The following is a 15,826-nucleotide window of genomic DNA, read 5'->3' on the forward strand; positions in this document are numbered from 1 at the left end:
AACGAGTTATTTTTTAAATTAGTTTTTTGGGGTCTCTGCTTGTATTCCACATCAGGCTGCACAAAAAACCATTTACATTGATCCATATGTGGAAACCTGATCGTTCAGCTTCTCTGTTTCTCCCTTCATTTCTGTCCCTAACCACAGGTCCAAATTCAGATGCGGCTCAGTTTCTAAATGTGACAGTCAGGGTTGGGGTATAATGAGATGATCCTAAATCAGGTGTGTCTCCTTTGTGGGGGACAACAACAAAAAATACGCACACTGAGTTTCCTCACCGATGCAAAGCCTTCAACCTGTAAGTGAGTTTCCACACCGATGTAAAGCCTTCATACTGTGAGACTTTTGTTATCCTTGAACATATCGTTTTTTTAAACTTTCTGTTTATTTTACAACTTGTGATAGTGATGCTGCTGTATGTACATGGTCTTATGTCTATACGTGCCAGTTATTTTACAGTTCTTTTAATGTGACCTGTACAACTCTACCGGCATTCACTTACATAGGGATATGTATGTATACAGTCAGGTCCATAAATATAAAACGTGCTGTAATTCCTACACTGTTCACCTGATTTGGATGTAAATACCCTCAAATTACAGCTAAAAGTCTGCATTTTCAGCTCATGTTCATTATTTAATTTAAACCCCAATATGCTGTGGTAGACAGCTGAAATAATAATAACTTGGTTAATGTTCAAATATTTATGGACCTTGACTGCAGCTATGATTGGTTTGATTTACCAAATATTTAAATTAAATTAATGTAAACTTTTTTTATTTTTATGTCTGGCTTAATTATTTTCCAATATTACTGCAGGAGAGGGTTTTTAAAAGACTGTTCAGCTACTGACTTTAAAATTAAAGGAGAGCCGCACACTCTAGGAGCTCAGATGCAAAAAGATTTAATTCATCAGGGTACCCTGATGAAGACAGCTTGTCTGTCGAAACGTTGGTAAATTAAATATTTTTGCATCTGAGCTCCTAGAGTGTGCGGCTCTCCTTTAATTTTTAAGTTTTCTACTCCGCTAGCCAGCACCTCGCCTAAATAGGTGTGTGTTTATTTTTCTTCTAGACAGCTACTGACTTTCCCATGGAATACAAATCATTTGTGATGGGCTGCTGCAAACAAATATTTGATACCCAACACACAAGACAAGCTGGTTTTAAAGAACCTGCTCTGGTGTCGGTGTTGTCCTTACCCTCTCTGAGGCCAGTGTTCACGTGACCCCTTTTAAGTTGAAAAGAGCAGACATTACAAGGTGACTGTACCAGAGTTTGGGGTCAATTCCATTGAAATTCCAGTCAGTTTGGGAAGTACACTAAAATTGCAATCCATTCTCTTCAATCGTTCAATGAGGAACATTTGGAATTGAAATTTGCTTTACTTTCTAAATCGACTGGATTTTCTACAGAATGGACCCCAACTCTGGACTGTACCCTATGGGACTTGTACATATGCTATGCTGTAAAATGTTCGGAGGAACTTTTGTACCAACATTCCCAAGATGTATAATATGGAAAGTATTTAATACATGTGTTATATATATGCACACAGTGGTTTCAAATGGTTTTGTGTCGGATTACTCCAATAACATACTGTACTTTGACTTCGTAAGAATGTTTGTACATATCTCACACCTAATTGATGCTATTGCATAATATTTTCTATACACGACATATAACGTTCAATTTAGCAGCAATAGGACTAGATAATGAAACATTAATGAAAACGCCACACCAGACGGTACTGTAGGTTTTTTGGTCCACGCTACCTACACTACTTAGTGGGCGGGGCGATTTTTGTAGTCTTTTAGACATGTCAACAACATGCCGGAGTCCAGAAGGGAGGCAGAGACAGACGAGAAAGGAGAAAAGCCGTCTAAAAACATAATTTCAGTCATTTCTCAGTTCGCTGACGATAATTTAACCATTATCCGGGTAAGAACCAAATGGGATGCTAATGAAAGCATTGAAGGGGATTAGACGGTTCATTCAAATGAGACCGCAGATCAGATGTTGTTAAAATGAAATAAAGGCCCAACGTTAGCTAACACATCTTTGGCTAACATCTAGCTGTTTTCTCTTCTAGAACATCAGTACTGGACTAGCAATTGCCGGGGTAATAGTAATATCAAGGAGTATTAAATTGGTAAGTAGTTTAGCCTATTCATAAAAAGCGAGCTGTGATGCAGGCATATTCCACCAGGAGGAGATAGCGAGTCGAGTTTCCCACAAACCCCGGTTGACGATTGGGGCGAAATTCTCTGTCTGCCCAATGTCAAGGGAATTCTCTTGAAGACACCAACAGATTGTGGCGTTTTAACCAGACTGGAGATGAGATGAGCCATTCCCCCTTGTTCAATTTAAATGCCATGTGGCTGCTCTGCATAGGTTATACGGTCAGGGTCAATTTAGGATGGAGGGTGGCAGTGGATGAGTTGTTTGCCTGATGTGTTTATCCTAGTTGATGTTGTTTAGTTAGCCTAAACAACATCCATTTCTTCTTAACCAGATCATCAATCGCCATCCCTTGACATTAGAAGTCTTGCTTATCTGTCGTTGTGTTTAGCTAATAGAATAATATGTCGTTTTGTTTAGTTAATTGAATACTAGTAATTGGTTCCAGTTTTGTGTTACCGAAACAATATGTCATGGAGACTTCATAGGAAGGTACAGTGTAACTGATTACAACACATGGTACTTACCAACGGTTATGAATGCTTTTCTAACTAGGTCTTTTGTGCCTCACCACCCTCGTCAGATCACTAGGTTTGGAGTAGCCTCTGAGATCCCAGCAAGGTTCATAGAGAAGAATGTGAGCCTCAGAGGGAGAGTCCAGACCATCACAGAGATGGGCCTGGAGGTGGAGCACATCCCCATCTACATCCCTGTCCTCTCCCCCCTGCTGGCTAAAGGTATGGTAGACCCCCTGCTGGCTAAAGGTATGGCAGACCCCCTGCTGGCTAAAGGTATGGCAGACCCCCTGCTGGCTAAAGGTATGGCAGACCCCCTGCTGGCTAAAGGTATGGCAGACCCCCTGCTGGCTAAAGGTATGGCAGACCCCCTGCTGGCTAAAGGTATGGCAGACCCCCTGCTGGCTAAAGGTATGGAAGACCCCCTGCTGGCTAAAGGTATGGCAGACCCCCTGCTGGCTAAAGGTAGGGAAGAATGGATGGGTTCACATGCCCTTCAACTTTACCAACACACTCAGAGCCCACAGGGTAAAGACCAATTACAGTATGGTAATGAGGATTAGGATTCACCTCCCAGCTGTTGAAAAGTCTAGTCTTGTCATTCACGCAGCTATCCCCAATTAGTCATTTAAATCTATACTAATCCCTATTAGAGCGTCATAACTGTTTCCCATAGACTGTCTGCTGGTCTCTTTAACATAACTGTGTCAGCCATAGACTGTCTGCTGCACTCTTTAACATAACTGTTACCCATAGACTGTCTGCTGCACTCTTTAACATAACTGTTAGCCATAGACTGTCTGCTGCACTCTTTAACATAACTGTTAGCCATAGACTGTCTGCTGCACTCTTTAACATAACTGTGTCAGCCATAGACCGTCTGCTGCACTCTTTAACATAACTGTGTCAGCCATAGACTGTCTGCTGCACTCTTTAACATAACTGTTACCCATAGACTGTCTGCTGCACTCTTTAACATAACTGTTAGCCATAGACTGTCTGCTGCACTCTTTAACATAACTGTTAGACATAGACTGTCTGCTGCACTCTTTAACATAACTGTCAGCCATAGACTGTCTGCTGCACTCTTTAACATAACTGTTAGCCATAGACTGTCTGCTGGTCTCTTTAACATAACTGTGTCAGCCATAGACTGTCTGCTGGTCTCTTTAACATAACTGTGTCAGCCATAGACTGTCTGCTCGTCTCTTTAACATAACTTTGTCAGTCATAGACTGTCTGCTGGTCTCTTTAACTGTGTCAGCCATAGACTGTCTCCTGGTCTCTTTAACTGTGCTGTTTGATTTGGTGGAAGAGAAGGTTGGCTTTGATGAAGTATAGTAGTCAACCTAATGGTTGGTCTTTCCTGTAGAGACAGTTTTATATATTTTCCTAAAACCAAAGTAGACACTATTTTAATCCAATTAATTTGATTTGATAGGTATTGGATCATGGCTTGATGTCTGATAAAGGTCATTGTGACTGAAACGTCAACATATTTTTCGTCTTTATCTAATTCAGACCAACATTTTCTCTAAACGTGAGTGTCATGCCTTTTGCCCGCATTGAGGCACTGGACCTTACACATTTACAAGACTTAGTTCAGCTCCCTTCATCGTACTGAGTTAGCATCGTAGTAAGCCTGTTAGAGAAGAGGCTAGCTGCAGTATTACGTTATGCTTCTGCCCTGCAGTCAAACTGAGTTAGAGGGTATTAGATAGTGCCCTTACAGCTCCGTCTGAGGCCAGGGAGAATTTCTAACAAAGCTCTCCTCTAGTTAAACAGATTAGTAGTCTCTCTCTATAGCTTTGTCTCTTTGACCTCCTGTTGTTTTACGACACAGGCTTGACCTCTGGCCACAGTTATTTTTTTATTTTTTTGGCATGTAATTTCCTTGCCTGTGCCTTCAGTAATACAGTATCTCTACTGCTGTGGTTGTACATCTTTGCATAGTGCATGTCTGATACTATATCTTACAACAGTCTCTTTCAGTTTGTCAAGCTCCTGACTGTGCCACCTTCACGTCTATGCAATAGACCACAGCCATAGCTAGGAACTCCTTAGCTCAGGTGTACCGTACGTGTGTCTCACCTGTGCAGGTCTTCTCTCAGGTGTACCGTATGTGTGTCTCACCTGTGCAGGTCTTCTCTCAGGTGTACTGTATGTGTGTCTCACCTGGGCAGGTCTTCTCTCAGGTTTACCGTATGTGTGTCTCACCTGGGCAGGTCTTCTCTCCTCAGGTGTACCGTATGTGTGTCTCACCTGGGCAGGTCTTCTCTCAGGTGTACCGTATGTGTGTCTCACCTGGGCAGGTCTTCTCTCCTCAGGTGTACCGTATGTGTGTCTCACCTGGGCAGGTCTTCTCTCAGGTGTACCGTATGTGTGTCTCACCTGGGCAGGTCTTCTCTCAGGTGTACCGTATGTGTGTCTCACCTGGGCAGGTCTTCTCTCAGGTGTACCGTATGTGTGTCTCACCTGGGCAGGTCTTCTCTCAGGTGTACCGTATGTGTGTCTCACCTGGGCAGGTCTTCTCTCAGGTGTACTGTATGTGTGTCTCACCTGGGCAGGTCTTCTCTCAGGTTTACCGTATGTGTGTCTCACCTGGGCAGGTCTTCTCTCAGGTGTACCGTATGTGTGTCTCACCTGGGCAGGTCTTCTCTCAGGTGTACCGTATGTGTGTCTCACCTGTGCAGGTCTTCTCTCAGGTGTACTGTATGTGTGTCTCACCTGGGCAGGTCTTCTCTCAGGTGTACCTTATGTGTGTCTCACCTGTGCAGGTCTTCTCTCAGGTGTACTGTATGTGTGTCTCAACTGGGCAGGTCTTCTCTCAGGTGTACCGTATGTGTGTCTCACCTGTGCAGGTCTTCTCTCAGGTGTACCGTATGTGTGTCTCACCTGGGCAGGTCTTCTCTCAGGTGTACCGTATGTGTGTCTCACCTGGGCAGGTCTTCTCTTATCAGGTGTACCGTATGTGTGTCTCACCTGGGCAGGTCTTCTCTCAGGTTTACCGTATGTGTGTCTCACCTGGGCAGGTCTTCTCTCAGGTGTACCGTATGTGTGTCTCACCTGGGCAGGTCTTCTCTCAGGTGTACCGTATGTGTGTCTCACCTGGGCAGGTCTTCTCTCAGGTGTACCGTATGTGTGTCTCACCTGGGCAGGTCTTCTCTCAGGTGTACCGTATGTGTGTCTCACCTGGGCAGGTCTTCTCTCAGGTGTACCGTATGTGTGTCTCACCTGGGCAGGTCTTCTCTCAGGTGTACTGTATGTGTGTCTCACCTGGGCAGGTCTTCTCTCAGGTGTACCGTATGTGTGTCTCACCTGGGCAGGTCTTCTCTCCTCAGGTGTACCGTATGTGTGTCTCACCTGGGCAGGTCTTCTCTCAGGTGTACCGTATGTGTGTCTCACCTGGGCAGGTCTTCTCTCCTCAGGTGTACCGTATGTGTGTCTCACCTGGGCAGGTCTTCTCTCAGGTGTACTGTATGTGTGTCTCACCTGGGCAGGTCTTCTCTCAGGTGTACCGTATGTGTGTCTCACCTGGGCAGGTCTTCTCTCAGGTGTACCGTATGTGTGTCTCACCTGGGCAGGTCTTCTCTCCGGTGTACCGTATGTGTGTCTCACCTGGGCAGGTCTTCTCTCAGGTGTACCGTATGTGTGTCTCACCTGGGCAGGTCTTCTCTCAGGTTTACCGTATGTGTGTCTCACCTGGGCAGGTCTTCTCTCGGGTGTACCGTATGTGTGTCTCACCTGGGCAGGTCTTCTCTCAGGTGTACCGTATGTGTGTCTCACCTGGGCAGGTCTTCTCTCAGGTGTACCTGTATGTGTGTCTCACCTGGGCAGGTCTTCTCTCAGGTGTACCTTATGTGTGTCTCACCTGTGCAGGTCTTCTCTCAGGTGTACTGTATGTGTGTCTCACCTGGGCAGGTCTTCTCTCCGGTGTACCGTATGTGTGTCTCACCTGGGCAAGTCTTCTCTCAGGTGTACCGTATGTGTGTCTCACCTGGGCAGGTCTTCTCTCCTCAGGTGTACTGTATGTGTGTCTCACCTGGGCAGGTCTTCTCTTATCAGGTGTACCGTATGTGTGTCTCACCTGGGCAGGTCTTCTCTTATCAGGTGTACCGTATGTGTGTCTCACCTGGGCAGGTCTTCTCTCAGGTGTACCGTATGTGTGTCTCACCTGGGCAGGTCTTCTCTCAGGTGTACCGTATGTGTGTCTCACCTGGGCAGGTCTTCTCTCAGGTGTACCGTATGTGTGTCTCACCTGGGCAGGTCTTCTCTCAGGTGTACCGTATGTGTGTCTCACCTGGGCAGGTCTTCTCTCAGGTGTACCGTATGTGTGTCTCACCTGGGCAGGTCTTCTCTCCTCAGGTGTCCCGTATGTGTGTCTCACCTGGGCAGGTCTTCTCTCAGGTGTACCGTATGTGTGTCTCACCTGGGCAGGTCTTCTCTCCTCAGGTGTACCATATGTGTGTCTCACCTGGGCAGGTCTTCTCTCCTCAGGTGTACTGTATGTGTGTCTCACCTGGGCAGGTCTTCTCTCAGGTGTACCGTATGTGTGTCTCACCTGTGCAGGTCTTCTCTCAGGTGTACCGTATGTGTGTCTCACCTGGGCAGGTCTTCTCTCAGGTTTACCGTATGTGTGTCTCACCTGGGCAGGTCTTCTCTCAGGTTTACCGTATGTGTGTCTCACCTGTGCAGGTCTTCTCTCAGGTGTACCGTATGTGTGTCTCACCTGGGCAGGTCTTCTCTCAGGTGTACCGTATGTGTGTCTCACCTGGGCAGGTCTTCTCTCCTCAGGTGGTGGTCGTGTGTATCCATTGGCTGTGCGCCTGGCGGGGGTGGAGCTGACCCCAGAGGGGAGGGCGTGGCTGGAGCAGCACCTGAGCCCGGCCCAGACGGTGTGGCTCAAACTGGTCAGCAGAGAGGAGGAGACACTGCACTGTCTGGTGTCTGTTAGCCGGGTCAGTTACTGTCTGTCTGTTAGCAGGGTCAGTCACTGTCTGTCTGTTAGCAGGGTCAGTTACTGTCTGTCTGTTAGCAGGGTCAGTCACTGTCTGTCTGTTAGCAGGGTCAGTCACTGTCTGTCTGTTAGCAGGGTCAGTTACTGTCTGTCTGTTAGCAGGGTCAGTTACTGTCTGTCTGGTAGCAGGGTCAGTTACTGTCTGTCTGGTAGCCGGGTCAGTTACTGTCTGTCTGTTAGCAGGGTCAGTTACTGTCTGTCTGTTAGCAGGGTCAGTTACCGTCAGTGTCTGGTAGCAGGGTCAGTTACTGTCTGGTCTCTGGTAACAGGGTCAGTTGCTGTCTGGTCTCTGGTTACAGGGTCTGTTGCTGTCTGGTCTCTGGTAACAGGGTCAGTTGCTGTCTGGTCTTTGGTAACAGGGTCAGTTGCTGTCTGGTCTCTGGTTACAGGGTCTGTTGCTGTCTGGTCTCTGGTAACAGGGTCCGTTGCTGTCTGGTCTCTGGTAACAGGGTCAGTTGCTGTCTGGTCTCTGGTAACAGGGTCAGTTGCTGTCTGGTCTCTGGTAACAGGGTCAGTTGCTGTCTGGTCTCTGGTTACAGGGTCCGTTGCTGTCTGGTCTCTGGTAACAGGGTCAGTTGCTGTCTGGTCTCTGGTAACAGGGTCAGTTGCTGTCTGGTCTCTGGTAACAGGGTCAGTTGCTGTCTGGTCTCTGGTAACAGGGTCAGTTGCTGTCTGGTCTTTGGTAACAGGGTCAGTTGCTGTCTGGTCTCTGGTAACAGGGTCAGTTGCTGTCTGGTCTCTGGTAACAGGGTCAGTTGCTGTCTGGTCTCTGGTTACAGGGTCAGTTGCTGTCTGGTCTTTGGTAACAGGGTCAGTTGCTGTCTGGTCTTTGGTAACAGGGTCAGTGAGGCTGCGTTTTAAGAGGAACCCCAATTCTGATAAAAAAAATTCTCCCTAATTGGTCTTTTGACCAATCAGTTCAGCTCTGAAAAAGATCTGATGTGAAACGATCTGATGTGATTTGTCAAAAGACCAATTAGTGTAAAGAAGATCAGAATTGGGCTGCCTGTGTAAACGCAGCCTTACTGTCTGAGTGGACTAAAATGAGTTCGTCACTGACTCTCTGGTATCTTCAGGACAATGTTACTCTCTTTATGACTGTATTCATGAACTGAATGTTGAAGACAATGAAACCTACAGATGTGTTAGTAACCTCCCTCTGTTCTCTCTCCCCCAGGGGTCATTGAGGAGTCTGTGTCTGAATGAGGAGGTGTTGCGGTTGGGTCTGGCACGCACTGTCCCAGTCTCTGGACTCCACCCTCAGTCCCACCTTTACCTGCGGCTCAACCAACGGCTGCTCAAGGCAGAGGTCAAGGCCGAGCGGAAGGGGCGAGGCATGTGGAAAGAGGATAGCCTATGGGAGAGGACCTCACAGGCTGTTTGGGACAACTCACTGGTCAGACTCATCAGGAGGATCTTCAAGTGGACTTGATTGGTTGGTTGGTTGATTGACTGATTGATTGGCTGATTGGTTTACTGACTGACTGGTTGATTTCAAGTGGGCTTGAAAGTAAGTTTATGAATGTTGCAAGGCTCAGGCCCGTCTCAGAATACAGCTGGGTCATTATGTGTCTGTGTTTGAGAAGTGGATCATCTATTTGTCAACTTGCCACTTCACCGATTTGCTGAAAACGGACAATATTCACACGAATATCTGTCCAAACAATCTTTTCTCCTGTACGTTACTATCTGGGAAAAGTGTGAAACGATGTCTCAAAAGAATGGGGGTATGGACAAAATCGTAGACATGGGAGAAAAATCTTTTGACCCACGTGCTTATCAAAATGTGTATATATATATATATATATCGATGGAGATTAAACGCACTGACACGGCAATGACAAGACAGAATAGAAACCAGTCTACTTACAGTTAGTGTTCCCCTTCGTGGGTCAGAAAATGTTGATGTTTGATTAGATAATGTAAAGAAACTTGGCTGTCAGAAATCCACATATCTACGTCAAACGGATTTAAAACATTTTTTATAATAATCTTCACCCGATTTGTGAAATAAATATGCATTGGTTAATTCATTTCTGCATTGTGTTTAATATTCTAAATAATCAATCATGAATAAGTAATGCTGCGTATAAAAGCCATTGTGAAATTTGATGGGAGATTGTGATGGGGGCGATTTACAAATTCTCTTTGGGGAGTTAACTCAGAAAGTGCTGGTTGAATACAGGGTAATTTCATGCTAATGTATTTAAATTATGCCCGTATGTATATAGAAATTAGTTGTTATTCAATCAATATAATAACCAAACATAAGGACCGTCAGTGGTTTAACAATATTGACAACATTATCATTTCAAAGAATCTATATTTTTAAATATTTGACATTCAAATTGAATACCTGAAGTCCCACCAAAATATCTGGATTCTATTGATTTTCTGTCTCTAATTAAACATTTGTTTATGTGCTATAGTACAGTCAGTATTTTATGGATTATTTTATTCTAAAAGAGTAGATGATGGTATTCCATTATGCAGCTGTTACATTTCATCTGGACTGGATGTTTGATGTAAATATTTAAGACTATTGAATGTTTCTCATATCCAGCTCACGTTCAGCTAAAGAGGTAGACAACATCTGACGTGGACTAGAGTAACGTGGACTAGAGTAACGTGGACTAGAGTAACGTGGACTAGAGTAACGTGGACTAGAGTAACGTGGACTAGAGTGACGTGGACTGGAGTGACGTGGACTGGAGTGACGTGGACTGGAGTGACGTGGACTGGAGTGACGTGGACTGGAGTGACGTGGACTGGAGTGACGTGGACTGGAGTGACGTGGACTGGCGTGACGTGGACTGGCGTGACGTGGACTAGAGTAAGGTGGACTAGAGTGACGTGGACTAGAACTGGCAGCCAGGTCTTCCTGTACTAGACTGGGCTGTAGCTAGAAACCAGAATATTCAGAAGGCTTGAGCTGGGCCATGGTGGACAGAGAGATTGAGGACTAGAGATAATGGATAAGGAAATAATGTTGTTTTCTCCTGTCTAAATAATGTTGTTTTCTCCTGTCTAAATAATGTTGTTTTCTCCTGTCTAAATAATGTTTTCTCCTGTCTAAATAATGTTTTCTCCTGTCTAAATAATGTTTTCTCCTGTCTAAATAATGTTTTCTCCTGTCTAAATAATGTTTTCTCCTGTCTAAATAATGTTTTCACCTGTCTAAATAATGTTTTCACCTGTCTAAATAATGTTTTCTCCTGTCTAAATAATGTTTTCACCTGTCTAAATAATGTTTTCACCTGTCTAAATAATGTTTTCTCCTGTCTAAATAATGTTTTCACCTGTCTAAATAATGTTTTCTCCTGTCTAAATAATGTTTTCTCCTGTCTAAATAATGTTTTCTCCTGTCTAAATAATGTTTTCTCCTGTCTAAATAATGTTTTCACCTGTCTAAATAATGTTTTCTCCTGTCTAAATAATGTTTTCTCCTGTCTAAATAATGTTTTCACCTGTCTAAATAATGTTTTCTCCTGTCTAAATAATGTTTTCTCCTGTCTAAATAATGTTTTCACCTGTCTAAATAATGTTTTCACCTGTCTAAATAATGTTTTCACCTGTCTAAATAATGTTTTCTCCTGTCTAAATAATGTTTTCTCCTGTCTAAATAATGTTTTCACCGGTCTGAATAATGTTTTCTCCTGTCTAAATAATGTTTTCTCCTGTCTAAATAATGTTTTCTCCTGTCTAAATAATGTTTTCACCGGTCTGAATAATGTTTTCTCCTGTCTAAATAATGTTTTCTCCTGTCTAAATAATGTTTTCTCCTGTCTAAATAATGTTTTCTCCTGTCTAAATAATGTTTTCTCCTGTCTAAATAATGTTTTCACCGGTCTGAATAATGTTTTCTCCTGTCTGAATAATGTTTTCTCCTGTCTGAATAATGTTTTCTCCTGTCTAAATAATGTTTTCTCCTGTCTAAATAATGTTTTCTCCTGTCTAAATAATGTTTTCACCTGTCTAAATAATGTTTTCTCCTGTCTAAATAATGTTTTCACCTGTCTAAATAATGTTTTCTCCTGTCTAAATAATGTTTTCACCGGTCTGAATAATGTTTTCACCTGTCTAAATAATGTTTTCACCGGTCTAAATAATGTTTTCACCGGTCTAAATAATGTTTTCACCGGTCTAAATAATGTTTTCTCCTGTCTAAATAATGTTTTCACCGGTCTAAATAATGTTTTCACCGGTCTAAATAATGTTTTCTCCGGTCTAAATAATGTTTTCTCCTGTCTAAATAATGTTTTCTCCTGTCTAAATAATGTTTTCTCCTGTCTAAATAATGTTTTCTCCTGTCTAAATAATGTTTTCTCCTGTCTAAATAATGTTTTCTCCTGTCTAAATAATGTTTTCTCCTGTCTAAATAATGTTTTCACCTGTCTAAATAATGTTTTCTCCTGTCTAAATAATGTTTTCACCGGTCTAAATAATGTTTTCTCCTGTCTAAATAATGTTTTCTCCTGTCTAAATAATGTTTTCACCGGTCTAAATAATGTTTTCTCCTGTCTAAATAATGTTTTCTCCTGTCTAAATAATGTTTTCTCCTGTCTAAATAATGTTTTCACCTGTCTAAATAATGTTTTCACCTGTCTAAATAATGTTTTCTCCGGTCTAAATAATGTTTTCACCTGTCTAAATAATGTTTTCTCCTGTCTAAATAATGTTTTCACCGGTCTAAATAATGTTTTCTCCGGTCTAAATAATGTTTTCACCGGTCTAAATAATGTTTTCACCTGTCTAAATAATGTTTTCTCCTGTCTAAATAATGTTTTCACCTGTCTAAATAATGTTTTCACCTGTCTAAATAATGTTTTCTCCGGTCTAAATAATGTTTTCTCCGGTCTAAATAATGTTTTCTCCGGTCTAAATAATGTTTTCACCGGTCTAAATAATGTTTTCACCGGTCTAAATAATGTTTTCTCCTGTCTAAATAATGTTTTCACCGGTCTAAATAATGTTTTCACCGGTCTAAATAATGTTTTCACCGGTCTAAATAATGTTTTCTCCTGTCTAAATAATGTTTTCTCCTGTCTAAATAATGTTTTCTCCTGTCTAAATAATGTTTTCTCCTGTCTAAATAATGTTTTCACCTGTCTAAATAATGTTTTCTCCTGTCTAAATAATGTTTTCACCTGTCTAAATAATGTTTTCTCCTGTCTAAATAATGTTTTCTCCTGTCTAAATAATGTTTTCTCCTGTCTGAATAATGTTTTCACCTGTCTAAATAATGTTTTCTCCTGTCTAAATAATGTTTTCACCTGTCTAAATAATGTTTTCACCTGTCTAAATAATGTTTTCACCTGTCTAAATAATGTTTTCTCCTGTCTAAATAATGTTTTCACCTGTCTAAATAATGTTTTCTCCTGTCTAAATAATGTTTTCACCTGTCTAAATAATGTTTTCACCTGTCTAAATAATGTTTTCACCTGTCTAAATAATGTTTTCTCCTGTCTAAATAATGTTTTCACCTGTCTAAATAATGTTTTCTCCTGTCTAAATAATGTTTTCACCTGTCTAAATAATGTTTTCACCTGTCTAAATAATGTTTTCTCCTGTCTAAATAATGTTTTCTCCTGTCTAAATAATGTTTTCTCCTGTCTAAATAATGTTTTCACCTGTCTAAATAATGTTTTCACCTGTCTAAATAATGTTTTCACCTGTCTAAATAATGTTTTCTCCTGTCTAAATAATGTTTTCACCTGTCTAAATAATGTTTTCTCCTGTCTAAATAATGTTTTCTCCTGTCTAAATAATGTTTTCTCCTGTCTAAATAATGTTTTCTCCTGTCTAAATAATGTTTTCACCTGTCTAAATAATGTTTTCACCTGTCTAAATAATGTTTTCACCTGTCTAAATAATGTTTTCTCCTGTCTAAATAATGTTTTCACCTGTCTAAATAATGTTTTCTCCTGTCTAAATAATGTTTTCTCCTGTCTAAATAATGTTTTCACCGGTCTAAATAATGTTTTCACCGGTCTAAATAATGTTTTCACCGGTCTAAATAATGTTTTCTCCTGTCTAAATAATGTTTTCTCCTGTCTAAATAATGTTTTCACCTGTCTAAATAATGTTTTCACCGGTCTAAATAATGTTTTCTCCTGTCTAAATAATGTTTTCTCCTGTCTAAATAATGTTTTCTCCTGTCTAAATAATGTTTTCTCCTGTCTAAATAATGTTTTCTCCGGTCTAAATAATGTTTTCACCGGTCTGAAGAGGCATGTTTTGATGTTTCAGAAGTCCAGATGTTTTTAGCAGGAGACACTGTCTTATCTAGATAAATAAATAAAACATCTTGGTTTTATTTCATCTCAAGAACAAAATCAATAGTTTAAATGGCCGTTATTTTTGGGGTCAAAATACTAATATATTTTATCTGAAAAGAAAAGCGGAACAGACAGATTTGCTAAGTGTTTATAACTGAAAGGTTTCCACATGTTATTTAAAGAGTTGAAAACAAATAAAAAACTTTTACCTTAATATGTTGTCTGTCTCCCATTCCTGGTTTGACTCTTTTGAGTTATTAACAGCTCCATTCCTTGACAGTTACAGACCACTGGTTTCCATTCATTCTGGTAAACTAGTTCTCTCTGGGATAGGGGACATTTAACCGTTATCGCCGCTAGTCTGAAGCCCTTATGCTAATCCCTTGGCTTTCACTTCCCTTTTAAATCTCAAATCCCTCTGTTCCCCTTTCCCCAGAGAAGTGTTTGTGTGTTAGCGAGGGGGAAGAGGGGGGGGGGGGGGGGGTTGGATTGTCCCAGCGATAGAGTTGTGAGGGTCTACTGGTCCCCCCCTTCTGAGATCACCATTGCCATGGTAACACCAAATCTGAGAGGTGAAACCCTAGTTGGGCCCCTACAAACCACAGGAGGGTGTGTGTGTGAGAGCAGGGGGGTTGAATAGCTCATAAAAGGGGTCTCTAGAGCTAACATGACTCAGACAGAGTACTCACTCACTTAATGTAGAGACTAGAGGGCCACAGACCAGGCTCTATCACCTAATGAGAGGCCGGCACTGGAGCAGTCTAATACACAGAGAGGAGAGAGGCTGGAGACAGAGGAGAGAGCAGTCTAATACACAGAGAGGAGAGACTGGAGACAGACACTGGAGCAGACTAATACACAGAGAGGAGAGAGGCTGGAGACAGACACTGGAGCAGACTAATACACAGAGAGAGGTTGGAGACAGAGAGAGCAGACTAATACACAGAGAGGAGAGGCTGGAGACAGAGGAGAGAGCAGTCTAATACACAGAGAGAGGCTGGAGACAGACACTGGAGCAGACTAATACACAGAGAGGGAGGCTGGAGACAGACACTGGAGCAGACTAATACACAGAGAGGAGAGAGACTGGAGACAGACACTGGAGCAGACTAATACACAGAGAGGAGAGACTGGAGACAGACACTGGAGCAGACTAATACACAGAGAGGAGAGAGGCTGGAGACAGACACTGGAGCAGACTAATACACAGAGAGGAGAGAGGCTGGAGACAGACACTGGAGCAGACTAATACACAGAGAGGAGAGAGACTGGAGACAGACACTGGAGCAGACTAATACACAGAGAGGAGAGAGACTGGAGACAGACACTGGAGCAGATTAATACACAGAGAGGAGAGAGACTGGAGACAGACACTGGAGCAGACTAATACACAGAGAGGAGAGAGGCTGGAGACAGACACTGGAGCAGACTAATACACAGAGAGGAGAGAGACTGGAGACAGACACTGTAGCAGACTAATACACAGAGAGGGGAGGCTGGAGACAGACACTGGAGCAGACTAATACACAGAGAGGAGAGAGACTGGAGACAGACACTGGAGCAGACTAATACACAGAGAGGAGAGAGACTGGAGACAGACACTGGAGCAGACTAATACACAGAGAGGAGAGAGACTGGAGACAGACACTGGAGCAGACTAATACACAGAGAGGAGAGAGGCTGGAGACAGACACTGGAGCAGACTAATACACAGAGAGGAGAGAGGCTGGAGACAGACACTGGAGCAGAATAATACAGAGAGAGGGATGCTGGAGACAGACACTGGAGCAGACTAATACACAGAAAGGAGAGAGACTGGAGACAGACACTGGAGCA

At 42.7% G+C, this 15,826-nt stretch overlaps 2 protein-coding genes across 5 annotated transcripts in view; both read left to right on the forward strand.

The window, feature by feature from the left end:
- Window positions 1-1,567, forward strand: part of LOC139549474 (acetyl-coenzyme A transporter 1-like) — a 10,443-nt gene extending 8,876 nt beyond the window's left edge. The window contains exon 9 of the mRNA XM_071360023.1: window positions 1-1,567. This exon is cut by the window's left edge and continues 1,218 nt beyond it. The gene's annotated coding sequence lies outside the window, so the exon portion shown is untranslated.
- A 225-nt stretch (window positions 1,568-1,792) lies between these two features.
- c18h3orf33 (c18h3orf33 homolog (H. sapiens)) lies at window positions 1,793-9,745 on the forward strand. Of its 4 annotated transcripts, none has more exons than XM_071360027.1 (5): window positions 1,796-1,940; window positions 2,092-2,151; window positions 2,764-2,917; window positions 7,475-7,653; window positions 8,890-9,745. In XM_071360027.1, the coding sequence occupies exons 1-5, from the start codon at window positions 1,830-1,832 to the stop codon at window positions 9,142-9,144; spliced, it is 759 nt and encodes a 252-aa protein (XP_071216128.1). In that variant the 5' UTR covers window positions 1,796-1,829; the 3' UTR covers window positions 9,145-9,745. The 4 variants fall into 4 exon arrangements, with proteins under 4 accessions (XP_071216130.1, XP_071216128.1, XP_071216129.1 ...); XM_071360028.1 differs by having other exon boundaries at window positions 1,797-1,940; window positions 7,490-7,653; XM_071360029.1 differs by lacking the exon at window positions 2,092-2,151 and having other exon boundaries at window positions 1,793-1,940.
- The last annotated feature ends 6,081 nt before the right edge of the window (window positions 9,746-15,826 follow it).

Source organism: Salvelinus alpinus, chromosome 22 (assembly GCF_045679555.1).
Source record: "Salvelinus alpinus chromosome 22, SLU_Salpinus.1, whole genome shotgun sequence".
NCBI classification, from domain to species: Eukaryota; Metazoa; Chordata; class Actinopteri; order Salmoniformes; family Salmonidae; genus Salvelinus; species Salvelinus alpinus.

Bases quoted from the DNA above. Each gene is read 5' to 3' on its own strand.
- c18h3orf33 (XM_071360027.1), top strand. From the start codon at position 1,830: ATGCCGGAGTCCAGAAGGGAGGCAGAGACAGACGAGAAAGGAGAAAAG. The intron at 2,918-7,474 runs GTATGGTAGACC...TCACCTGGGCAG, and splicing joins CTCCCCCCTGCTGGCTAAAG to GTCTTCTCTCCTCAGGTGGT. The intron at 7,654-8,889 runs GTCAGTTACTGT...TCTCTCCCCCAG, and splicing joins GTCTGGTGTCTGTTAGCCGG to GGGTCATTGAGGAGTCTGTG.